This window comes from Archocentrus centrarchus, chromosome 7 (assembly GCF_007364275.1).
Source record: "Archocentrus centrarchus isolate MPI-CPG fArcCen1 chromosome 7, fArcCen1, whole genome shotgun sequence".
Lineage (NCBI taxonomy): Eukaryota > Metazoa > Chordata > Actinopteri > Cichliformes > Cichlidae > Archocentrus > Archocentrus centrarchus.
The window spans coordinates 10084908-10112684 of record NC_044352.1 but is presented as its reverse complement, the minus strand read 5'-3'; the positions used below and the strand labels follow the sequence as shown (position 1 = coordinate 10112684).

Genomic DNA, 27777 nt, shown 5'->3' with positions numbered 1-27777 from the left:
GTTTTACAGTGAGGCTAGCTTTAGTTCGGATGCCAAAAGTCTTTCCTTAGTTAGCAGAGACGGAAAGAAGAATCCGGGGTAGTCTGGAAGAAACGGCATGTAGTTTTACACAAAGCGTGTTACTTACAGTTTTATTGCTCACAGTTTCTCTGCTCTGCTTCTTCACCTGGAAACTGCTTTCAGCGTCTAGCCGACTTCATGTTCCTTCGCGGGTCAAAAAAGCGACGGTCCAACCGCTCGGTAGGTGCCTGTTTTTTTTTTGTTGTTTTTTTTGTCTCCCATACATTTATTCCTTAATCACAGGTCACCTTGGATATCATCTTCTTCCAGCACAAGTTACACTTTGGGGTGATTTTAGGCTTTCTAAGCATTTTCATTGTAAACGTAGACTTTAAATGAACTTGTTGTGCATTCAAGTCCAACACAGAAAGCAGTCCAAGCGGAACTTCGTCCCACCTTCACCTGGCTTTTGTTCCCCTCACTATGCTCGAAATAAACGAGCGTTATTGTCCTATCTGCCACAGAGTCGTACATTCTTCGTTTTTTGGGTCATGTCTGGCGCCTCAGGTGTACTCAGAGGGGCGAGTGTGCGTCATATTTGTACCTTAACAGGTTAGGATGGAGTAGCTGTAACCTGGACGTGTTTATCACCCTTGTCAGGCTTTCATGCTGTGTGTTGAATTGCGTTGTGGTTGGAATGCTGCTTTAAAAAGCAGCCTACGCAGTGAGGAGGTTAGTGGCCATGGGAGAACATTTACATCTGTTTTGACGTGGAACATCTGGCTCTGCAGCTCACCTGGGTTACGTCCAGATGAGTCCAGTGACTGTAGATCCAGCTACTGTTATAACTGTACTATACTTAAAATTCACAAAGAAAACGGACTCGTTTGACAATGTTTGAATGCAAAATCTTAAGTATTTAATATTAATTTATGTAGGTATTCTATTGTAACACAAGCACACCTGTTCCTACCTGTACATGTAATAACAACACTGAAGAATTAATTAATTCCATCAATATTTAATGCAACACTCCCATTACACCAGCATTAGAAAAGTGAGGTTTGACTCATCTTACAGCACCAATGCTCAACATCCATGTATATATCAATGGGGCTTTTCCTACATTTAAAGAGGTTTTTCTTTTTTCTCCCACCAAAGGAAAATTATCATGACCAATACAAATATTTTTACCCATTTTTCAAAGTGGGGTTTGGTTTACTTGGGCTTCAGTACATTTTGTTTGTAAAATGTCTAGAAATAAGAGGAATAAGCATACTTCTGTTAAATAAGGTAACAGATTTTTCCTTAACTACAGGTAGACCAGTCATAGTTATGCACATACTACCCCCAATCCCAAAAGGGTTGTTTTAAACCATAAAAACTCTAATTGTCTAACTTAGACAATTTTTAGATTCATGTGAGGCTTAGTGGGGATGAACTGGATTTGTAGGATGTGAGATTAGCAATGATCTGCAGTTTAATTACATGTGGTTAAATGGTTATTCATACTCCCTCTGTGCCAGCATGGGTTTCCTCTGGGTACTCTGTCTTCCTCCCACAGTCCAATGACATGCTTGTTAGGTTAACTGGTAATCCTAAATTGGTTGTGTTAACCCTCTGATGGAGCAGGGCGTACCCCTGTCCCAGCCTGTGTGAGCTGGGACAGCAGCTGACCTTGAGTTGGCTAAGTGGTTCAGAAAATGGATGGAAGATTAAACGTCTTCCTCTTCCTGACAGTTGAATTGCATTGAAGTTATAAATTGTTATTAAATAGTAGTGCACGAACAACTTTCTGTTGTTTTTCTTTTAAATATTTCTCAAGAAATTCTCTGGGAAAATATGGTGTAATCAACATTGAAATGTGACAAATAATCCATATACTTTAGACTTTGCCCTTCCACAGTGCAGCTCTGAACAGATATTTGCACAAAAGCCTTTTGATTCAGGCTGGATTACAAATTTAATTAGTGTACACGATTTGGGAATACAGACTATGTACACAATTAGGATACGAGGCCTTCAGCAACAATATGAAACTCATGATTTTCTTGTCACAGTGTCTTAGATAATATATTTGCAGAAGTCTTTCAAGTACTCGCCTCTTTCTTAGCTTGTAAAAAAGGAAGTGATAAATTAACCTCATTAAATTCAAATATTTCCCAAATGGCTATTAAGAAAACCAATGTCATTGTGCTTTCCAATTCTTTCCTATGAAATTTTATTATGATAGTATGACAAAATTGACTGTATGCTCTTGTTTGTTGCAATTATTTGGGGTCTGAGAAGCTGCTGGCATAAGGGAACGTGCACTGCTTTTGCTAGCAATTTAAATGTGGGATGTGGCTATAGCTGAACTTCATTTTATTAAAGACATATTGAAAGATGAACATGGGAAAACAGCAGGTGTCACAACTAGAATGCCTTTTAGCTGCTTTGGATTTAGAGTCCTGTACAGTCACTTCATTGATATTATATTAGTAACGTGCTTTTGCTACTGTGGCTGCAAAATTGGGATTTAACATAAACTGGCCTGGGCCAATTAAAAAAAAAATGTATGTCACACAATTTTATTGGTCTTTTCTGGCTGCTGACTGTGTTTTCACTAATTATAGTCATACTTTCACCTGTGAAGCAAACTGGATGAAGCAAAGCCTTGATTTGCTAAAAGTTTATCATCCAAGGAAGCATAAGAGACTACTGAAGAAAAGAAGGGTTCATGTGGATGCTAAAATGTAATTAGGAGCGTAACTTCTACATGATAGCAAGCAACAAAGTGACTACTCAGGTACATTTACTTTACATCTCCATCAAGTATTTTGCAGATTAAGTTTATTAATGCAAAAAAATACATCAACTCATAAAGTCTTCTTGATTGATAGATTTTTCTTTTTATAGATTAAGCTACTCAGCAGCATATAAATAAGATAATACTAACTGTTTTTTTCACCCCGGGATTGTAAAACTACCCGAGGAGCCAGTAAAACTCAGATCTGTTGGCTCGGGGGGGTGGCAGTGGGGGAAGGTGTACACTGAAAATGTAGAATGTTTGAAGAGAGGTGCGTCCACTCAGCAGGGCAAGACCACAAAGCCCCTGACCTGTAACCTTTCCTGTTAATGTTTAATCCATCCAATACCACAGCTTTGAGATCCAAAACCAACATACGGTCATTTTCACTTATGTGGTCAGCTGTCTTTTCCACTACCTGAGAAGTACAACTCACTTAGCCTCAGTATAGGCCACACGACATCATTCAGATGTATTATTCATCCTTTCCTTTAAAATTGTTGCATGTAATTCTTGGCTTAGCCAGTGCTGCTGTATGCTGATGTCAGATAACAAAGCTGGCAGGCTTTCAGTTTGCCCATTACCTGGTTACATGCCACGTAATTAAACTTTATACCTACTTAGTGAAAACAAAGGACCTGATATGAAAAATCTTGACCCCCCCCCCCCACCACCATCACACCACACACACACACACACACACACACACACACACACACACACACACACTCCTAAATGTATTATTTACTTTACCTACACTCATTTTAGAAGAAACTTCCTATCACCACTCCCACCACATCCTTCACTCAGAGCACAAATGGAAAACCTCTTTGTCCGGATGCAAACTTGACACTTTATCTGTGGGGGAAACCTGAAAGAAAACACGCATCAAACCTCCAAGTCTGCGTAGGATTGATATGGAAATATAAAATTGACAGTGGCGATTTCAAGACTGTGGGATAGTCCTGTCAAAATGCAATCAACTCTTAGCAGTTGGGAGAACCTAAGATGTTGATGGATTTTTTTTTTCATCTCTTAATCTAGTTTGAATTTGCAACCACAATTACTACTAATTTTAACCCTCCCTACATGGTTTACTGCCTGTTTGGATATGATTCCATGTTCTCCTTTAGGCTCATTTTTAGGTAATTTTAAGCTTTTCTCAGGATTCCTAATCTGTCTTCATTACGTCACCATTGAAACCACGCTGAGCTCTTAATTACTGTCTGCCCTTAAGTGAGTGAATATTTATGCTATAATGTTGAACCTCTAATCTGTTTTGTACAGTTTATGCTGAGGGGCAATGACACAGTGGGTTGTTATGCTGTAATAAAGGATAATGTCAGAACACCTTTTAATAAATAATAAATCTCACTGCCCAGAGTGGCCACTTTGAGTAGTTTCAGTTAAGATTCATTTAGTTTCCACAGTGGATTTGATCATTTTGTTCTTATTGCTTAAAATCTTTAGTTTTTGTTTAGTTTTCATTTGCACCAAAGACTCATTATGCAAGCTGTGGTAAGAAATTAGACCAAATCAAGAAAGTTAAATAAAAAAAAATTTAGGGCATTTTCTCTGCATTTGTATTTCACTTTTAGCGTTGTAAGTACACAATTTTATTTCAGGACAGAAAAGACAGGTTAGTGACATGAAAACGTGAAAGTTTAGAAGAAATAGTGCATCATGGGAAATCCCCTGGTAGCCTAAGCTTATAGTAGCACAACTAAGGGGTGATTCAGGATTCAGGATTTTTTTTATTAAAAACAAACTAAAAACAACAAATGAACAGTTAACTGTATTTTCTTTCACATCTAGCTATAGTTTGGATTACTTTATTAACACCGATTCTGTCCTCGGACCTCTGACCTACAGCAAACGCCTGTTCAGATTTAACCTAAAATTAGACTGTAAATTCTTAAAGAAGAAATAACACCATCTCCCCTCTTACAAATGAAAAGTTGTATTCATAAACGATAAAAGACAGATTTTCTCACTCCAGGTCAGTAACTCAATCTTATATAAACAGCGCACAGACTGTTTAGAACAGATGGACGTACCCTGCTAGCAGGTTCCTGAGCTGAGCGACTTCACTATTGTTTTTTAGTGTTTTGAAACTGGGCATGACGACATAGGGTAGCAACCCTTCAGTCTTAAGATAGGCCCTTCCTAAAGCATATTCTGCTTAATCTTCCTTTTTGACTCCAGTGGGGGCCATAATTTCTAAAATGAACATCATGTTGGACTCACTAAGACTTGAAACTGGAGATTCTGTTTTTGAAAGCTATGTAGACTCGTAGTACAAAATAGTCTGTCCAACTTTGTAGTGTTGGCTCTCCACATCTGTTATTATTGGGGCTGAGAGACTGGTATTTTTTTTTAATTACTTGTGTTACACATTCAGACAAGTGCAGCAAACTTTCAGCATCAGTTTCACTGGTTTCTCCTACCAAAAGTGAAATCCACTAAGGAGAAAAAAAGAAAATCATTTCTAAATCTGTTTTCTATTTCGCAGCGATGTTGATGTCAATCCTCAAAATTGTCCAGCAAAGCAGTTTTTGTGCTGTTATGTATTGTGCACTGGCACAAGAAACTTTATTAATCAACTTCTGCTTTACTAAGAAATCAAAAGGGTGTCTGAATGGAGTGAAATTACAGCAAAAGCATAAACATATAAAGTATCATTTAATTTCTTCTCTCTGTGAATTGAAAGGCAGCAACACCCTGTAGTGTTCTGAAGTGTAATCATATCAGGTCGGCTACAATTTCCAAAAGCATTTTTTATCCTGCAGCTATTCACGGTCATTCTCTGAAACCTTAATAAATGCAATATGCAGGGCTGCATCTGTACACCAGTGTTGGATGTACAGACCTTTTTTAGTGTGTGCCTCCAGGGCTTTGTCTGTCACTTTGTCAGTGTGACATCTCAAGCGTTCGTTCCAAAGAAAATAACAACTGAAAGGTTCAGTCACCCAGAAATCATATGTACGCTTCATTTAACCCATCTTGTCACCATTCATACCTGGCTTTGCTAACAGCAGTTAAAGCCAAATTAAAGTGGTGATTAACAAGGCAGCGTGGAGGAAAACTAATGCCAGTGTGTGTCACTCTGTTCTCTTGTAATGCAAACAGAAAGGCGTTTAAAAATAAAGGCATGCAAATTATTGTTCATACAGGAATTCTGGATTAACTAGTTCCCATGTTTCCATGAAACTCGGTGTTGTCATCAGTGAAAATAACCCCGATACCTCAACCCTAAAGACAGCTAAATAGTCAAAATTTCAACTTATGTATCTGTGGTTTCTCACTCTAGTAATAATACACTTTGAGCCCTCAGAGGTCTGTGAGAAAGCAAAGTAAACTCATTACTAATCAAAGTAATGCACTGCAGTTTCTGAAGTGGCTTATAAAAATCTCTACTTGGGAAAACAGGCTTAACGTGAAGAACAATGATTATATGGTCAGAGTAGCAAAGAAAAGAAACACAGGGGAACAGGTATGCACAGGTATCGTGCTGTATCACATATCTGCATTTTATTACTTTGCTCGTTAAACTCAGCGACGTGCATTTTTACGTGGTGTTTTTCATGCGTTTGGAAGTCATTTATAAGTGTAGATTTATACATCTCTATTTTTAAAGCTAGAAAAAAAAAAACAGCACTATTATTGTCATGTTTGTTTTATGTACAAACCATATGAAGTATGGTGAAAACAATTGTAGCCAAAAAATAAGAATCTCAGCAGAGGGGAAAACTTGTTTACCAACCTGGAAAGAACATTTTACCCCTCTGTAAGCTCTTTTCAAATAAGATAGAGGTACTGCATATTAAAGGACTAAAGAAGGTACACACAGAGTAACTATACTGAGAGGGAAAGGGTGCAGCTCTCATCCTGTGTCTGTTTCCTTCCTCCCATCTCTAAAAAGGGGCTTGTGCATGCAGCAGAGCGGCAGCAATCCAAGTGAGATGTGAGGTGGCTGATTTAGTAGTGCTAAGCTGTGGAGTTGCCTTCAGCAATGCGCTGCTCAGTCAGCACATTTTGCAAGAGGCATTTTTGGGGATTTTACTACCTGTCATGTATTCTTCTATATATTTCTGCAAAACAAAACGAATTGCTGGAACTCACTGTTGAATATAATATGCAACTGTGGCTGAAATGATCTCAAGTAAACAGGTTTGGTGAGGGGGATAGTTATGCTAAATTATAGGTATCACTTGCTGTTTTTTGTGTATTCTGTAACCTAGAAAGGTGAACACCAAGTGCTAGATCATTTGTTATTCTTTGCTGCATTGATTAAACACACTAAAAGAAGGTATAAAAGCTGTATTATTTACATTCATGCTGTACTGGAGCACCCAACGCAAACCATCAGTGTTGTTATTCTTATGTGCTGTCACTCACAAGCTGTGACAAGTAACTTAACGACATCACGGGCTGTATGTAAAAGATGGATTGAGCCACTTTGTTTGCATCGGTTGGTTTCTGGACTGGCAAGTAGTGACCATATTTAGACGAGTGGGTGCAGTGCTAAGTTATTGGAGAAAGGAGGCTAACTTGTTTAGCAAGGTTAATCCACAGAACCCAAAACATCTCTTTAACCAGGCTGTAAACATGCTTTTTATTGCTGTTACATTGGGCGTATTAACATGGAAGTTATAGACGGTATAAAAATAGATACCAGAATGCGGCACAGTGGGTTTTGGACCCTACAGTTTAAACCGTCAGGTCAGTGCTTTTTCCTTGTTGGTTTCTTTGAAAGAAATGACCATATTTGGATGAAAGGGTAAAGTGCTAAGTTATCAGCTAATGCTAACTAGATTGTTTAGATGACTGAAGGTGACGGTAGAAGCTTTTTGCTGACTGCCAATAAACAACAAAAATAGAATAAAGTACTACTAACAACATGGCTGCATGATCGCAGACACCTGTCTCCCCTGTTTGTTTCTGTTGTTTGTATTTCTCTTGGATGGGTGTTCTGGAATGCAAATTTCATTATATGTTTACATATAATGACAAATAAAGTCTTCTTAATTCTTAACAACCAGATGTCACATTAATAAATAGGGCATGGTTATTTGAAAACTGTTTGATTTGGTTGTTAGTGAGTCTGTCTGTAGTAAAAACTGAATAGTAATTTTGCTCCAAAAGCCCATCCCTAATTCACAGAGCTCCAAACCATTTCTGTATTAGGCTGTAAACATAATTTTGGGCATTTTCACGTGGGAGCCAATGGGGATTGTCTCACTTTTGGAGCCAGCCTCAAGTGGTCACAAGAGGAACTGCAGTTGTTGTCACTTCAAAATGTTGCTGCTTGATCTGCACTGATAAAACACATGGATATTACATCTGCCACCTCAAGCTCATATGCAGCATTAGGTAGGATTTTTGGTATAATGGAGGGGTATTAATAAACTTACTAACACGTGATGTCACTAATCTATACACAGCCTATACTCCCCCACAAACATGCTAAGCTAAATGCTGAAGCGGTTGAATATAAGTGCATTCTGCTTGTGGCTTAGGTGGACTCACTAGCTTGGTCTGGTGTTTATGTTTCCCTTAGCAAACACTATATATCTTATTCTTTTGTGTCTTTTGCCAAAAGACACAATTGAATAATGTTCCAGTCAGAAATTATGTGAGCTGAAGTGATTTGTGTTGTTTTTTTTTTTCAGCAGGAGGAAGAGGATCCAGACAGAGGCCAGCCCTGTATGCGCTGCGGAGACCAGTGCCCTGGCTTCCGTGTCCATGGCTGGAGGTATGAACTGTAGGACTCTTAATCACTGCCAGCACTGCGTGTGAGCGTTGCAGGAAATGTTTGTTTCATGTCGTAGAGTTAGTTTCTCCTGCTGCTTTCTGGATTTCAGGAGCAGGTCTAAAAGCAACTATTTTGTGACTGCTTTCTTAAAAAAAACTGACACTTTAGCTAGAAAAGTGATTTACAGAGATAAGCCACATTAAATGTTTGATTATTTTGCAAACAGAAACAATGTGTGAAGAATATGGATTAAAAGGTTTTGGCGGAGTTTCACTTTTATTGCAGCAAGCAAACAGAAGTGGCAAACTATGTGTTTGTGTTTTTTACACACACATGAAGGACAGCATCATGTATGCCAATGCAAAGGAGCTTAGCTGTGATCTGTGTACATGATGAGCACAGATATACATTAGGAAACAAAAAAACGTGACCCATTCAGGACACTACAAGGTATTCACAGATCAGTGCAGATCACTGCTGCTGACTGTTGAGATACAAAAGAATCAAGGCTATAGACTTATGTGTCATTAAGCTTTTATATTCACAACAGCAGCTTTAGTTTGAGTTAACATTATCTTCATAGGAAAAACAGAAGCATTAGAGAGAAGCAGGATTACCAATAGTTATCCCTTAACATGTGTTTTATGTCCAAGCTGCAGTGATTTAAACTTAAAGCTGCATTAGGCAGAAAATTAGAAAAGGGAGGAAAAAAGCCACCAGAATTCAAAAATAGACAAGCCTCACCTGCCGCCCTCTCCTCTTTAAGCCCCTCCCACCAGATGAACATGTGGGTATATGCGTGTGCTTCATACAGGCTAAAAATAGATTATAACCTTTGTGCCTATAATTCTTTGATTAGCTGAAGTCTCCCAGCATAGGCTAGATTTTCTAAAACCTGAAAAATGAGCCTCGGGGCAGTTGGCATTCTCAGTCTGACCTATTACCATCCAGCTTTAAGCCTTCTTGTTACAACTGGGTGTAAATAATACACCTAGTCAGAAGCAGGCATAAAGCCAAAGGTTGCTTCTAGACTATGTCCTTCTAAAGGCAACTGGTATCTTGAAACACCACTTTTATTTATGCATTTCTGAATGAACTTTAACTCTAGTGCCCACTGGTACAGAAAAAATACATGGATAATTTCTCCAGTAAAATCTGATTATAAACAAAATGTATTGTGGTTTGCTGACAATGCCCCGTTTAGTCTTTCTCCCACAATTTACAATTCTGTGCATTGGCACTCCCAATTGTGTAACTGCTTTTCAATGCCAGTAGAATTGCAACCACACAGAGCAATAATGCTTTTTGCATATGAAACCAGAGAATTTACATGTCTGTATCATGCATTCAATGTGTCCCAGAGCGCTGTATCCTTCCTCTAACGGGTTTGCAGAAATCGCGTAAAAAGCACTAACAACAAAACATACTTAATGCGCGTTATCGTTTTCATTAGCATGTATAGCTATAGCATTTCTGTATCTAGCATATTATGTAGATACAAAAAAACGGTTTTCGATTTCTTGGCTACTTTCTGTAGTCACTATAGATTTCTTTCATACATATTATTAAAATTGGGGTTATGAAGATTCTATTGACGTATAGTGAGTTGAAATATTCTACAAGGTGGTACTACAGCATGTATAAATGTAAAGATATGGTGTGGCGGACTTGTTTTTTTATAGGTCATAAAGGGGTACCATGTCTGTGTCTTAGATTTTTGGGACAGAAATCATCTGATAGACATATTCAACACTAAGAAGCTCATTGAGAGTTTTTGATCACAAGATATCTTTATTGTTCTTACCAAAGAGTCTTCCATTTGATGTCAGACCACATCCTAGCAGCTAATCAGCATCCCGCTTTCCAGGTTGACTAAACAAGGAAAAGCCGGTGAATCCTCTCAACAGACATCAATAATTACATCCGTCTATACGGACTCATTTGTTGGCAAGTGCCATCTGAGTCAGTAAGACTGGTGTAGTTCAGACAAGACTTAAGTTTGGTTAGTGCACATGACCCAAGTCGGTTGCATTAACCAAACATAGTTCTAAAAACTGGTATTCACAAAGATCTACTAATCAGTTAAGACTAGGTTTAGTAAAGACTAGTTGGTGACTCTGGTCCCAGAGACGATCCAGAAGTCCAGTTCCCCTCATACTGTTAAATTACAAAATGCTGAAAGATTATTTTGTGGATTTTTTATTTTTATCTTTTGTGGGTCCTGCTGCATGCATTGCTTACCAGTAATGGGATATTTTTCACAGGATAAGCAGTTCTTATCCAAGAAAAATAGACTTATCTAGTTAGTGTATATACTCGCGCTTAAGGGGTGTATGCACAGGAAATCGACTTGCAGTGAAACAGCGACCAGTGACCACAGATTATCAATCTGATCTGAGACTGAAAAATTTTGGCATTGCAGGGCAGATACGAGTTAAACTTTGAGGCGAGTTACTGAAGCAGCTACCAATGGAAACAAACTGACCTTTAGGGGGAAAACAAATTTTCTTCAGTGCAAATCATATGAAAAATAGTTTTTTATAGGCACAAACAAAGCTGTACTCAGCAGAGGGATACATGTTTCCATATGATGTCCATATTGTGTTCAGAGATTTTGTAACTGATGTTTAATTCTTCGGATTTCTGCATTTAAACTGCCACATACCTCTTACACCTATTTGTTCAGGAGTTGTTGAACACTGTCAAAGTCCCTCCTGACCAACAATTCATTCTCCTCTATCAACTCACTTTTTGTGTGCTTTCTTTTGAGCCCCTCTTTCTTTGCCCTCTCTCTTTTAGTCCTTTAGTGTATATCCAGCTGGTAGGGTCTCTTGGTTAGTCTAATCCTGTCAATCTCGCTAATAAGATTAGACCTTACTGCTGTGATAGCAACCACTTCGAGCCCCCCTCTGTCTCTCCATTTTCTGCTCTTCACTACAGTTTGCCCTTTACAGATGTGACTTTTTTGTTTCATTAGGCTTTGATGTATGAAATGAAAACTGTGGATGCTTCAGGTCTACAAGTTGTACAAAACTAAGGCTCACTGGTTGTTGTTCACATTATGTCAGTGTAGAAGAAGTAAAGAATGAGTCACTTAGAAGGAAACTAGCTGATTCAACTACATTGTTGCGTTTAGTGCTTCCCGACCCAGAAACTGTAGAGGACAATCACAGGGTTTGACACAGACACACAAGATTTATTCCTGATAATGAAGGCTGCATTTATAACCCCTAATGGGTACTGCGTGGCTGAGGCAAACTGTGGCATGGTGATGAGAGAGTAAAACAAATGGCAGGAATGTGTAGTCCATAAAACCAAAAGCCTGTAATTTTTATCTTTTTTTTTTTAAGTTTTCTTCCCTCTGTTCGAGTCAAGACAAAAGCTTAGAAGTTAAGATGTAATCTGAAACATGTGTGCTGTGCTCTACCATGCACTTTGATCTGTTTACAGTGTATTTAATCTGTGTAGCATTAACATAATGCTATAGTTCATTGTTTATGCTTTTTCATTACTCATTTGGCTGATGGACAGATCAGAAATGACTTTGGGTGAGTTGACAAGGACAAATGTCTTGTTTCGTTGTTGCATGTCTCTTAGGCGATTCAGGAGAATGAGGAACGTGAAAGTGATTAAATGATTGAGATTTATAGGGGTCAGATTTTAGGACCCCACAGTCTGGCACTAATTGCATCTGTCTTAATAACCAATTTAGACTCACACCTTCACTGATGGAGAAGATCTTCCAAGTGACCACAGGCTCAGCTGCTGATGCTTGCTGAGAAGGAAGTGATCCATCTTCATCCTGAGCTTTATCAGGCACAGCTTAAACTGAGGAGGGGGGCAGATGGTGTTTCCGCTGCCCAGCAGCAAGTGAATTGAGTTACTTTTGACCCACAGGTCCCCAACACGCTTCAAAAGTGTTCAAAGCCGCCATAGCTATTAGCGCGGGTGGCCATGCGGCAATTAGTCTGTCACTAATGAGTGGCAGGGAGTTATGGGCTGAGGCCCATCTGTTTCTTAGAACCAGATCTAAGGAGGGTTCACAGTTCCCCACTGCAGGTATAGATTATCACACCAGAACCAGCTATTTAAAACAAAGAGTTATTGTATGGCTGCCACACTAGATGTCTCACCAGTTTTAATAATGTATGCTGACCTAGAACAGACCTGTAGGTTCAGTCACAGTCTGGATCAGAGCCATTATTTATTTTTTTGTTTACAGTTCAATCTGTCTTACGTTAGTTTCTTTTTTTTAAAAATGGTCTGTTTTAGTTTACTTGTTTCATTATAGCTGAGTTTTTATCCGCTTCAGTGTTATTTTTAATTTTTATTGTTACAATACAGGTGGCATTTTTCAGATTCTGATATTGAAGAAGTTCATAACTATTGAAAAATAATATAATACAAGAATACAAACATGTAGACAGTCTAGTTTAATAAACCACACTGTTAAAAAAAAAATGTATGCTTATATTTTGCTTATATTTTTTAAGTAAAGAGTGATGTTTTAGTTAGATTTAATATTTATAAAATCTAGTTTTTATTTTTATTTCAGCTAACTAAAATGCTTTTTGCACACTTAGTTTTATTTTTTAGTTAACTATAATTTCCTGGATAGGCTGCTTGTAGTTGTCTAAAAATTACATTGATTCATTCAGTGTTGAGTCATCTTGCGATTATCTTCCTGATCAATCATATTGCCATTAAAGTGGGAAAGACACTGGTAAAGCAGTAGTAAAGCCAATTTTGTTTTATTTTCTTTATCTGTATAACTGTCAAAATGAAACCATAATCTCCTTACAAAAATACAAGCAGGAAATATTTATATTTAAGAAGTTTGCCATTTTTGTTTCAAGAATCAGCAATTAAGTCAAAAATTGTTGCAGACTGATTTGTTGTCAGTACACTAATGGGATAATCTGCTGTTTGTTGAAGCAGCTCAGGTGACTCAGATGCTGATGCTGGAGTTATAAAAATTAGTGTTCTTTGAAAACATTTGGGTGGATAAAGAAAAAAGGAGAAAATCAATCATCCCATTAAAAGATTTTAATCCTGCTGGGTCTTTTTTTAGCAATCATATCTTTCCTGGTATTCATCTTCAGCGAGTGACCAAAGTCGGATGAGCCGTTATGACTTCAGAGACGTGTCGTGACTTCACAAAGACCAAGAGTCATGCTGTCGGTTTGATATTTCACCAGAGACTTTGTTGTCATGCATGACCATCTTGATCACATAACATTATAAATACTGCACAGCACAGCGTTGCTCACAGGCTCAAAATCTGCTCCTCTTATGATTAATAACTGCATCTAAGCTACATCCATCTGTTATGAATCAGTTACAGCAGTCTGTTCAGGGGAGGAAAGACGCAGTGAGTTTGTGCTTCGTGATTGTCATTTGATGTTTCATGTCTTCAAAGGCAGCATGAGTAAATTGAGAGGCTTAATTGAAACGTCCATGGCGTGTGTATTTTAGCTTATCTTTGTGGGCAGATTTAAACGTCACATGAGCTTTTGTGTACTTTGAGATCTGTGCTTGCATTTTGTGGAGTGTATGGTTGCGTTCAGAGCCTTTTGTTTGCGCCCTCTACCAAGACGGAGGAGGGGTGGGTGTTGGGGCTGCAGGGGGACATTGAAAAGAGCTGCTATCACATGAAAAGGAGCTGCCATAGAATATCCTGCTCTCACTGACAGACAGACTGTCAGGCAGTAGGAACCTACTGGATGCAAGAGGAACACAGTACTAGATGGGACTCCATCAACAGGCCAACTTGGACTAATTTGTCATGATTACACCAGGTAATGAAGGAAGCATATTTTACTGGCTGATGGAATTAGGCAGAAAAGAAACTCAAGCAGTAATCCAGTTGGGAGATGTGAAGGAAGAGGGCTTTTTTGTGTTTTTAGGAGATTATCGTTCTTAGCCTGACTTTGTGTTGTTTTGTACACAGAGACTTATCTGTATAATGTGCAGTATGAGGTCATGTACAGATACTGCTGTTATTCAACTCCCCTTGTACACAATTGGGTTATTATATATCACATATTGCCTTTTTAAGACATGGTAACCTAATAGAGGCTCCCTTATTTAAAGTTTTAGAAGTTGTAATAGTGCAGGGTAATGTTTTACAGGCTAACTCAGTATCCAGGGGAAGGTCTGCTAAACAAAAATTAAATAATCATTTCTGTATCTTTCCATTTAATCGTTCTGCGGGCGGAAAAACACACTGTTCTTATCTGTATGTTCTCAGTCAGCTTATTAAGTTCATTTTATTATTATTCATTTACTAAAGCCAGTAATGCAAACAAAAGCTACACCATTAGCAGTTTCAGTGGTTGAGATTTGGTCGGGCAAAGCAACTTTAGAGGCAGATTGTGAAAGCAGCATCTGCCGTGCCTCCTGTTAATAATGCACATAGGTGGATGAGGATTAAGTTGCTGCTTAATAGGAACAAACTGACTTTGTATACATTTGTCACTGCACTTTTTTTGCTGAAGCACACGAGGATTCTCCTACAGTGAAATCTGGGAAAACTGCACTTTGGCTGCTTTTGGTACAAACTGCATCTAGGATCCAGTTAGTCTGATTTTGACTAAAGCTGCAAAACAGCTGCTGAACACACAAGGTGAAAAGAGTTTTAAGTTGTTTCGAACTTGAATCAAAGTATTTAAAATCGGCCTGGTCTTAAGTGATGCCTTTCCTGTTTGCTCACAGTAGTTGCAGCTGGATGAGTGCAGCATTTTTCTAGCATATAAAAAGTTTTGGCACGCACTAAATTGGTTTTGGAAAATCACCAGGATTTTTAGGTGCCGTTTACACGAGACCGTTTTCATTTTGAAACGGTGTCGTTTTGATGCGTTTCGGCCTTGCGTTTACACGACAACGGTGTCGTTTTGATGCGTTTCGCCCTTCTGTTTACACGACAACAGAGTGAAAACGATGTGTTTCAGAAACGGGGTCCAGAGTGGAGCGTTTCAGAAACGCACCGGCTTGCGTTTTCGTGTAAACACTTGAAACCGGGGTGATTTGAAAACGCTCGACTCGCACATGCGCACTATGGTTGAGACGGCCAGTTTTTCGCGCACGCGCAAACTGATAAACAGTACTCGCGAATTCACGAGTGCTTCTTATGCTTTTCCTGTGTTTTTACCGTTTTGTAATTCAGCGTTGTGTGCAGCAGCGATCCAACCTCATCATCGGTCCACACAAAACCTCTCACATTGGCCGTTTTGTAAGTAATGAACAATTTGCCGCACTACCTACTGTGTCACTCCACGCATGCGCGTCTTGCGTAAATAAACTGCAAAGAGAAAACCAACGCCAACTTGTGGCCTGGCATGGGAACTACATCGTTTTCATCGTTTCACATGTCCTCGTGTAAACGCGGATCGTTTCTGAAACGCCATCGTGTAAACGAAAGGCTGAAACGCATCAAAACGACACCGTTTCCAGTGAAAACGGCTTCGTGTAAACGGCACCTTAACCAGTTGAGTCAAGCTTAAAATTCATTTAAGTGACAAGTAAAGCACAACAAACTCAGTGCCTCAACTATATGCAGCCCAGTCATGTTTATGTGTGAAGAGACCCCCATTTTGAGCCTGGAAAAACCCTGGATGAGTGATGCATTTTGCCATTTACACAATTGCAACTGACAGGGACCATCACAACTTTTAGCCAGCCACATTGCAGAGCCTGCTCTATAAATGTCAGGAAACTCAAAGTATATTTGAGTGGATGTTCTCTCATTTGCTCGTTTGTGGATGAATTTTTTGACTCATCAAAGCTCGTCATGGCCCTGCACATATCCAGAAGGGACAGAGCCTAGTTGTGTTACATCAGAGGCTTGTGACTCAAATAATTGAACAGGACAAGGCTGAAAACACAGCAGAGGCTGGTAAATTGCGCTGCTGAAATATCTTTCCAAATGTTTGTATGTTTCTGAAGTCATGATCAAACAGCCACTTGCAAAAGAGGCATAAAATGGGAATGCTTTAGAAAAGCCTCCTGAGGGTCTGTGCCATAACTGCAGATCACCCTGTACTGGGGTTGCTGCTTGTAGATTTATGGGTGTAGATTTTAGAGGGGTTTTCAGGAGACATGTCCCCTCAATATTTGGAACATGTGCATGTACCCCATATCAAACAAAAAAGAAAAACATAAAAGAAGGAAAGGGTTATTTAGACATTGCTATAACATTACTTGGGCAGGATTAAGTAAGAGTGGGGTTTTTTCAGTTTAGTTTGAGTTTAGTTTTGCTAGTTTTCTAATTAACCTTAAGGTAATGTTGCTTGTTCTTAATTTCAGTCAGAAAATTTTAAACAGGAGCAGAACTCTTGCTAAAAAAAAAAAAGACCCCCCCCCCCCCCCCCCCCCCCCAAAAAAAAAAAAAAAAAAACTTTAAACAGGTGTATAAATGTAAATACATGAATCTGTAATGCATATGTGAAGTTAGTTTCCCAAAGAAAAAACAAAATAGTACTACTGTGGTGCATTCAAATTCACCAGAATGCAGGAAATGTCTGGTGGTCAAAATGTCCAGACAGACCACCCATCATTTTCTGTGTCCACCCAGTGCTCAAATGAAACTTATATCCATGTGCATATTTGCATTTTGTCTGCTGTATATGTAGTGAGCCCGTGTGTTTTCATTATCAAAGTACCTCATATGTAGATAATTTGGCATGCCCACAAACCAGATTTGTTCAAACAGGGGCCCTAATTTGGTGAAATATCTGCAAAGAAATCTGCACAAAGAGAGGCATAATTTGAGACTTTCCTGTAGTACCTTTATACCCCACATTCTTCCAAACTGGCTCTTTTCTCAGTAACCGTAGGTTGCATGTGAGAGTTGGCACCTGCTTGTAATTAAAGCACTTCTAATGCTTTCATCATGTACAAACTGCTGATGGTTGGTGGGGTGAGAGGGGGGGGTGAATCTACCAACTGTCTCTTAGTGCCAGGTCACCTGCTGAGCCCTCCTACACACTTTTGTAGGTGAGTGCATCTTCATCCCCCTCACCTTTTATTTGCCCAGGTATCCACACCAATACAGCTGGCAACAGATTTGTGCCAATGTGGCTTAACTTAAGCTGACTTGCTGTGTTTGTAATTATTTGTATTGGTGCTAACTGCTTGGCAGCCATGAGCACAGAACATGCCAATGCAAGACAACTGCATATTACTGAATATGCAGTTCTGGGCCTGAGAAAAGGAACTGGAATCCCATAGAAGTACTTCTCATCTCTGTTTTGTCAACTTTTCAAGAATTACTTTGTGTTGGGTAAAGACACAGGAGCACATTCACAATGACATGCAGTGATTACCGGCTGTCACCTGGATGACTTTTATGACGTGATTGATTAGAGGTGGAGTGCTCATGCAGTTTACGAGCAGTTGTGTGATGGTGTGTGTGGGCTTTTTGGTTGTGTGGGGGCTGGGCGCTGAGATAAAGCAGCTTTGTGCCTTGTGAACTTGAGCCACAAGTGCCAGCTGGCAGGCTGTTATGCAATTGCAACAGAGATGTACACATGCAGTACATGCTGCATATGGACACATTGTCAGATCCACACAAAAAAAAATGCAACACCCACCCCTCACTGTTAACCCAGGGTGTTTTATTCCGACTCTACTGGTGCCACACACAGGCCCACCCACCACCAGATTGAATGTGGCAGAGTCTGAGGACGAGATGGGTTGTAATACGAGGCTGAGGGAGATTATTGCTCCCATCTTCACCTCCCACTCTTAACTGCCCCGGATTGACAGCCAGGCTTATGCCAGTGACCTGATTTCCTGTTTGTTTGGTAGAAAAATACTCTGGATGTCCTGGCTCTGATGCAGATCCTGCAAGATCTTGGTGTAATGAGGGCATGAACTGGTCTGAGATAGTTTTAAGTGATCTGTTGACTGTGTAGCTCCTAATCAGATTGTGACAACTGTTGTATTAGTAATTTGTGACAGCAGGGAGTCTTGTTGAGCCAGCCTCAAGAGTGTGTATGGGCTGGTTTGTGACATAATGTTTCCAACACAGTGTGTGCTCATAAATAATATGGTTATACACCGTGGGAGTCATTTATTACTTAAAGAGCCTCACTGTTGTGTTTTTTAAGCAGCTGGCCTTAATACCTCATCCTAATAAAAGCCTGGTTTAATTAAATGTTTAATATATTTTCTTTCTTTTAGTGTTTTGTCAGGAAGAAGCATACAGGAAAATCTGTCACCTCTTAAGTCAGGTCGAAAACATTGTATTTTGCACCTTGCTACCTGAAGAACCAGGAGAACCCTTGCAAATGTATTTACTGAGATGTTTGACATTTGCTCAGTTTTCGTTTAGGTTATAAATCAGTTGTCAAGTCCTCACGGATGACTCTGTCTCCACAGGAAAATCTGTGTACACTGCAAGTGTGTGCGAGAGGAGCATGCTGTGCGCCCGGTGCCAGGGCAGCTGGAAAAGATGATGACAAAGCTAGTATCTGATTTCCAGAGACACTCCATCTCTGATGACGACTCAGGCTGTGCCTCCGAGGAGTATGCATGGGTTCCACCTGGTCTCAAGCCTGAACAGGTAAAAATCAGGGTGCAGAAGAAAAGCAGCGTCGAGACATAAATTAATACTGTGCAGGGCTGCATGATGTTCATTTCATTTGGACATGTTCATGCATAGATGGGCAGTTAACTGAATAGCTCTATATTTGGATAAATGGCTATCTATATTCTCTGTGTGAACATACTTGTCTCATCATTTAGGTTTACCAGTATTTTAGCTGCTTACCAGAGGACAGGGTGCCTTATGTGAACAGTGCAGGAGAGAGATACCGAATCAAACAGCTGCTGCACCAGCTTCCAGCCCACGACAGTGAGGTAACATCCCTGTGACTCTGCCTTTGGATGCTTTAGACAATAATAGAGCGGTGATGTGCCTGAACAAGTAATAATTTATCCTCCTTTGTTTTTATTGCACTCCTTTCATTATCTTTGTTTGTCTTGGCTGCTATAACACAGGAAATTTCCAACTTTTGGGAAAAATAAAGTATTCATTATCTCTTTCTATAGTCCTTTTTAAATCCATTTTTACAACAAAGTACAAAGCCTTTACGTGTGCAGGCTTTTGTCTTGAGGACTGGCTGCCTTCGTTTCTGTGTCGGTTTTACAACACATATATTAAATAACAGGAAAAGAAACAACACACAGAAGACAGAGGGTACAAAAATATTATGAACTATGAACTGTAAAATAGAAAAATAAGAATTCAAACAAATAAATATTATTGGCAGATTAATTGTTAATGACAGTAATCATACATGGAAATTTTGGGTCTAGTTGGTTGAATGGTGACATAAATGTCTGTGTGTTTTTTTGCAGCCGCAGTACTGCAACTCTCTGGATGAAGAGGAGAAAAAGGAGCTGCGTCTGTTCAGTCAGCAGAGAAAAAGAGAAAACTTGGGCAGAGGTGTCGTAAGACTTTTCCCAGTAACTATGACTGGAGCAATCTGCCAGCAGGTAGAGTGTTTTTCTTTACTGTTGAGGTCTATATAAAATTATAGGCAGGAGTATCTCGCATGTGAGAGCATAATAAAGCACGTCAGAGTCATGCAGACTGAAGTAATTTTAGGTACAAGTTGATACAGGCATAGCTCAGGGGGTCACATCACACTGAGATTTAACGATTACAGGGCTGTGTAAGTAAATTGCTGTGCAACCTGGAGCATTTACTATTTTGTCAAAGGATATAGCACCTAACTTCCTTCCCCCCACCCCCACCCACCCATCTATTTTCCAGTGTGGCAGACAGATCTGCGGGGGAGATATAGCCGTGTTTGCCAGTCGGGCGGGACACGGCAGCTGTTGGCATCCTCAGTGTTTCCAGTGTGCCTCCTGCAGCGAGCTGCTGGTCGATCTAATCTACTTCTACCAGGACGGACAGATCTACTGCGGCCGGCACCATGCTGAGAGGCTCAAGCCCCGCTGCCAGGCCTGTGATGAGGTGATTCGCCAAAATCCTCTGGCTTTTTTTTCCACCACAATGGCATTAAATGTTTCCAACAGAAATGCATTTTATTTCTGGAGGTGGTTATTTCTGGAGGTGCACCCATTATTTTGTATACAAAATAATGGGTGCATATGTTTGTGGTATTAAATAATAACAGATATGAGGTGTTCGTATGCAAAGAAAAGTAGACTTATTTTGACAAACAACAGCTGCCTCTCCACGGTCAGATGTCGGCTCCATCATCCTGGAGAGCTGTTGGTGATGATAGTCCTTGTTCGGGTCTACAGCCTGCGTGAGCTCAGCGTAGGTGCACCACCTGCTGCTACTTCTGGTTAGAGTGGCCCTCTAGCTAGCAGCAAATCTCCAAAGCAGAACAAGAGCTACAGTAACAGCTGCAGCCCAAGATGGTGGAGTTTGAGTCCATCCTAAGGCAGCTGAATGAGAATGAGCCAGCAAATCAGGTGGTGAAAAAACACGAGGTGAAATGGCGAACATTAGCGAGTTAGAGGGTGACTGAATTTTCAAAGCGAGGGGATTAATAACTTAGTCGCAGGTGGCATTCTGCTCCAACACAGATAAATAATGCCTGAATAAGTTGCCAAATATTCTTGAGCAGCTATTACTATACCTGGGAGGCTACACAAAATAGTCTATGTGAGGAAAAACACTGGTATTTTTCAGCAGGTCTACAAATAAACTGCAGTAGGAGTCAAAAGGAAAGAAAGCTGTACACCACTACAGAGGATTGTAAATCAAGCAATCAGTATGTGATTGAAGTGCAGACTTTCAGCTTTAATTCAAGGGGATTAACAAAAATCTTGTGTTAACTGTTTAGAAATTACAGCCATTTTTATACATAGTCCCCCAGTTTAAGAGGCTCAACATTAATTGGTCAAACCACCATAGTTTTATATACAAAGATTGTTTTGAATACTTGGATAAAAATCCTTTGCAGTCAGTAGCTGCCTGAAGTCTAGAACCCGGGGACATCACTAAATCCTGTGTTTCGTCCCTTGAGATTCTCCACCAGGCCTTTACTGCTTGACTTGGTTAGATGTTGCGAAGCTTTTCTTAACCATGGAAATAATGACGGCCTCCATCACTTGGACTGATATCTCTTTGGGCCTCATATTTTCAATTACAGTGAAAATCTAAAATACAACTTCAACACTTTGAATCCACTTCAGATATTATGTCTGCTTCATTTGTCATGAAATAACAAGGCAACAACTTTCACCTGGACATAAAACTTTGAGTCTTTGTCCAACAAATTGTGGACCTAATTTTACATGTCTTCAGTGGATCCAGTTCAAATATCTTTCCGTTCTCATAACAGCACAGAAGTTTCTTATGTAGACAGATCCTCTAACACATTCCCAGATTAACTATTACTGTTTTTCAGCATTTCCCAAAATGACTGCATGCTATTTGTAGAATTTTCTGTTTGTCTCTTCTTGTTTTGAATGGTCCCTCACTGTGACTTAAGGGATTAGTTGCGATAGCTGACTAATGGATCTGCCACAACTGACCTACAACTGTTGGTTAGACCCAGAGAACTGCGAAGCTGACACACAGGATGGCACTGATTGAATATTTTGTTCTGTTTTGTTAACCCAATTCCACAGTATTCTTCTGGAATTCACTTGCTTCCTGTGAAAGTACTTCTCTCACTCTCTCTTTTTCTCTATCCTAGATCATTCTAGCAGATGAATGTACAGAGGCTGAAGGAAGATACTGGCACATGAAGCACTTCTGCTGTTTTGAATGCGAGGCTGCTCTGGGCGGCCAGCGTTACATCATGAGAGAGAGTCGACCATACTGCTGCTCCTGCTACGAGTCTCTGTACGCAGAGTACTGTGATAACTGCGGGGAACACATAGGTACTGAGCTAACTCTAATGGGGTGTCAGTGAAGCCAAAAGCTGTATTAGTTTGTGCAACAACACATTTTTCACTTTTAATTTAATTATACCAGTTTGATACATATCGCAGTTTTACCTCAGGCAGCCTTCCAGTCTCTCCCCTTGTGAGACTAATCATAAAATGTTAATTAGCAGCTTGTAAACAATTTTAAAATTGATCATTACAGTTAACACATTACAGCATTACCGCTCTAAGTGTGATGCAAGTGTTTGTCTACAATTATTCCATCTTCTTTGAGGTCATTTTATAATATTGCATTGTTCTAGGATATTGTTATTATTCATTTCCAACATGCCTGAAAATTCAAAGCACGGCATGCATGAACTGAGTCCCTGGATCTAAAATGAAATTATTTAACCAGGAAATAAGAATAAGAGTCTTGAGATTAAAAATCTCTTTTACAAGAGTTTCCATGGCCGAGAAGGATGGCAGTACAATCATAAGCTGCGTACATTAGTAGTACATACACATCCAAATCCATGCAGTAGGCAAGTACCCACCCAGTGGGTGAGTCAACGGCATGACAAAACAGACCACCCAACCCAAGCATACAACATAGAGTGGTGAGTAAGAGCTTTAAAATTTGTAATTAATCTCGGTGCTCCGTGATAGAAAGAATCCAGCATATGTAAGCATTCTGAGGATGCATGCATATAAATCACATCACCATAATCAAGTACAGACATAAAAGTGGAAACAATATGTCTCTTTCTTGGCTCAAAGGACAAACAGGACTTTATTATGAAGTAAAAACCGAGGTTCAATTTCAGTTTTTCCACCAGTTGCTGAATGTGAGGTGGAAAAGAGTGCGCGCCAATTTCAAACTCAATTTCAGAGCCCTGAACTGTAGTAATACATGAAAGGTTCAGTGGGTTAGATTTGATCATCAGTTTAGTTTTGTCTGCATTTAAAACACGTCTTAAATCACACAGGTTACACTGAACCACGTGGAAAACTGACACAGAGCCTGGCTAGGAGTAGATGCAGTGGAGTACATCACCATATCATCAGCATAGAAATAAAAGCTTGCTGTACTAAGATTGTTTATATATAAAATGAATAATAGTGGCCCAAGAACTCCTGTTGTTACATTAAGCAAGCTAGAAGTGATTCATTCTAGCTGTAAACACTGAGACTGGCCTGATGAATAATTTTAAAAACATCCAACTGTTTTCATGACAACCTCACACTGACAAGTCTTTGCTTTAAGATTTCATGATCAACTGTGTCAAATGCCTTGAGTAGATCAATAAAAAAGGGAAGCCAGTAATCCTCCATATTTGTTGTCTAAAGGCACATAACTAATGTCAGACCTAAAAAGTAACTGAACGAGGTAGTTTTAGTTGACAGATAAGTATAATGTGTTATAATTGCTATTTAAATGAGCTTATAAAAGTTCAATGACTTTAAATAAAAACAGCAGAGCCACTGGTGTGTATACTTCCTGTATAATGTAAGCACACACTGAGGTGATAAAGATTTATTTATTTTTTTTAAGTTCTTCAGCTGACACATGTTTCCTCTCAGGTATCGACCAGGGCCAGATGACGTATGAGGGTCAGCACTGGCACGCTGTGGACTCGTGTTTCTGCTGCGCTCGCTGTCAGCTACCTCTGCTGGGGCGTCCCTTCCTACCCCGCAGGGGGCTTATCTTCTGCTCCAGGTCCTGCTCACTGGGAGAGGACCCCAATAACTCGGATTCCTGCGACTCTGCTCTGCAGACCAGATCGCCTCACCATAATAGACGATGTGGGACAGCAGAGAAACACCACAAGCTTCAATGTGGTTCTCCACTGCAGCCACTAGAGGGCATCAACCCCACTTTAACGCCCGCAAAAGAGTGCATTCATACTGCAGTGGAAAACAGAGGTGAATCGCTGTTGAACTGTTGGCAGTAAGTGCACATTGATTATAGAGATGTTTTTGTATTTATTATAACACATTGATTTATTTTGCTTTTCTCAGGGGTCCACTGCACTGCTCCAGTTCAAAATGGAGTGCCTTCATCCAGTCATCATCCTCGTCAAAGAGGCTCCTACTCGCCTCTTCCACATATTCATTTAGGGAATGGCTTAGGTCCGTCTTGGCCCAGTGACCTTCCACATTACAGTTTACTGCCAGGGGATTGCAGTATCAAACTTCCAGGCAGTGGTCCCCAGCCACAAGGGGAGCTAAATGGAAGTACTGGACTAACTGGTCTTAATTCAAGGGGAACGTCTACTGAAATAGACTGTAGGACTTGGGTGGAAAAAACAAATAAAGTTATGCAAGGTATCAGAAATCACTAAAACTGGTATGAGTATTATATACTTGTTACAATCTCACGTCATTTTCTCATAACTACAATGTGTCTTTTGATTTTCTCTCCTCAGCAAATCCTCCTCAGAAAAACTCTCATGTGAACCAACTCATTTCACCTGACTCACCTCCTCTTCCTCCAGACAACCCCTCCATCCTCCCACCTCCCCTGCCCGTTAAGTCTCGTGACTTGATGCCCCGAGATTCACCCTCGCCGAACCTCCCCACCCCAGAGGACAGACCCTCTGACTCTCCACCCCCGCTGACTCGTAGCAGCACAGCTAGAGTCAGCTTCAGAGAGCCAATCAGCAGCAGCTACTCTGTGGATGAGGATGAAGATGACGATGAGAATGAGAATGAGGAGGGGCTGCAAGAGGCTGAGGAGAACCAGGAAGATGAAGATAAGGGGGAAGGAGGTTTTGGAAACAGGTTGCATCTACAGAAAGGTATCTCCCCGCACATGGATCTGCTGGGTAAGCCTTCAGGGAGGTTGAATATTAACTCAATCAAATGAAGTTCCTTCTGTTTTTCTCATAGATTCTTTTTATTCCAGACGGATCCTCGTACCAGCAGCGCCATATGAGACGAGGTTGGGGTCGTTGCCACGTCCCTTCAGACCCCGCTCTACACCCGGGGTCAGAGAGGCGCTCTCGGCGTCCGCGACCAGACAGGCCCAGGCTGGACTCCCTGGACTGGAGGGGCGAGAAAGACAGAGAGAGCCGAGGCTCCTCCGGCGCCTCCTCTCTTACTCTCCAGCCGGGCCAGTACAAACACGAGGACTCCTGTTCTACCTGCTCTTCATCCTCAGACTCAGAGGAAGAGGGCTACTTCCTGGGACAGCCCATTCCTCTGCCCCCACAACTTCGAAAGCAGCAATCTGAGGACGGGAAAGACAGGGGAGGAGAAGAGGGGAAGGAGCTGCAGAGGGACTTTGGCCTGAGGGGCAGCATAAGGCGGAGAAGAGCTCACAGCCTGGGTGCAAAGGACAAAGATAAAAACTGTGCTATCTCCTAACCGCAAACCGCTAGCCACATAAAAACACAGCAGACTTTTTTTTTTTTTTTAAATTATGGTGCACAAGAAACACTAATGACCATCATCACGCTGGTGTTTATCAGGTTGATGACAGTGACATAATGTCAGATCTAAAACATATGTTTTGACTTTTCCAAAGGTGAACCACAGCCATTGTTCCTGACTTAGCAAAGGGAAGCAAAATAAACCTCAGAGAGGCCTCCTGCTCATGATGCTGTCGTCTCACTTTAAGGTGTTCCAGTGTGGAAAATGATGTGCTCGGTGTATGACTCGTGAGCAGTGATGAATGTGGAGTCATTATTTGTTATGAAGACTCACACCTTTGTAAGTTTGAACTAAACTGTTTGACATTACCATAACAAACAGTAACACATGTAACCTGGGGCCCGTTTCACATAGATAGGCAGTCACTGTAGTTTAAATGTGCCTAATTCAGACAGCATAAATTCTTTCATGTGCAAGGATATCACAGTAGGGCTAATGTGTTGCGTATGTATATATAGATTAATTTCAAATGAAAAACATGCATGTATCTGAGGAGCCATCTACCTGCAGAAAGTGTTTTCTGGAAAAAATAGAAGATAAAAAGGACATTTACTATGCAGACAACACACAAGTCAAGCTCAGGATAAAAGCATCATCTCAAGGTGTTTTCTATTGTAAAGACCCCACAATAATAGAGAGAGCTAACCCCAGTAGATTCCCCTGTGAGCAGGCACTTGACAACAGTGAGGAGGACGAAACCTCCAGGAGAACCAGGATCAGGGTGGAGCAGCTATCTGCCTCAACCAGTTTGAGGTGTGAGAGGAAAGAAGAGTGTAGAGAGATGAGGAACAACAAACAGTAGAAAACACAAACAGAGCATAGTTAAAAATTAATGGCATGCAATAATGGCTTCTAAACTCATGAGGAATGAAGGAGGGAGTGAAAAACCACTGATAATATCATGGAAAGTACCTGAGGAAAGGTTCAGGGTTATTAACGTAACTATAAATGTAGAGAGGGCGTCTGTCTCCTGAACCCAAGCTGGGAGCTGGTTTCACAGGTCAAGGGGGGGTGACAACTGAAGGCTCTGCCTCCCATTCTACTTTTGGAAACTCTGATGATGTCGTTAAGATGTGATGGAGCCTGATCACTCATGTCTGCGGAGACAGATTTTAAGATCAGATCTGAATTTTACAGAGAAGATAAAGAAGAGCGAAAGAGAGAAATGCAATCTCTCCTTCTATTCCATTTTAGTACTCCCTTATGCAACTTTCCACCCCCCCCACCCCCCACTTATCATGGGCCATCTTGTCCTTCCTGTTGTGAAGAATAGGGTATAATCACAAACACGGAAAGCCCTCCTGCCCTCCTGAGGAAATATTTTACGCCCCCTTTTTGTTAGTTGGCACCACTCTACATCAAGCGTCGTTACTGTTGTCCCAGACTGAGTTAGTCTGGAGTTCGCAGGGTTAAAAATTTAGATTTAAATTAACTGGCTTAATCAAACTGGCTTAAGAGCAAAGTTAAGATTGCAGACCAGTCAAAAATATCTCTGAGAAACCGGCTCCAGCACATTCCTCCTTCACATTTTGTAAAAAGAATATATTTTTGTGTCTAACTTTACTGTAACAACTTTTCTGTGCTCTTACGTGCAATCGCTATGTGGCTGTAATATATTACAGTTATAGATACTGAATGGCCAAATAGTGTTGGGGTGAAGTTTGATGACTTCAGCAAACTGTGGTTGTTTCACACTTTGTGTGAATATTAGAGATCAGTTTTCTTTTTCTTTTTTGTATAGTTCAAATGAAATACTGCAAACTCTGTAAACATTCTTCAAGTCTGTAATCATTCGTGACTTAAAGGTTGTTTATTTCTATATACTTGGTGTAGGTCACTGTTATTGCTGGTCTGATTTGGGGTAAAAGCAAGAAGCTGTAATACACTTATGTTTCTCTGACTGTATGGTGTATATATGAGTAAATGCGCCTAACTTGTTTATCTA

At 40.3% G+C, this 27777-nt stretch overlaps 1 protein-coding gene across 1 annotated transcript; it reads left to right on the top strand.

Annotated features, from left to right (window-relative positions):
• Positions 1-21: 21 nt before the first annotated feature.
• prickle3 (prickle homolog 3) lies at positions 22-27777 on the top strand. Its single transcript, XM_030733749.1, has 11 exons — positions 22-240; positions 8461-8543; positions 18924-19107; positions 19290-19403; positions 19905-20042; positions 20323-20526; positions 22226-22412; positions 23982-24323; positions 24420-24725; positions 24827-25225; positions 25306-27777. Exons 1-11 carry the CDS (start codon positions 199-201, stop codon positions 25764-25766), a joined length of 2460 nt encoding a protein of 819 aa, XP_030589609.1. The 5' UTR covers positions 22-198; the 3' UTR covers positions 25767-27777.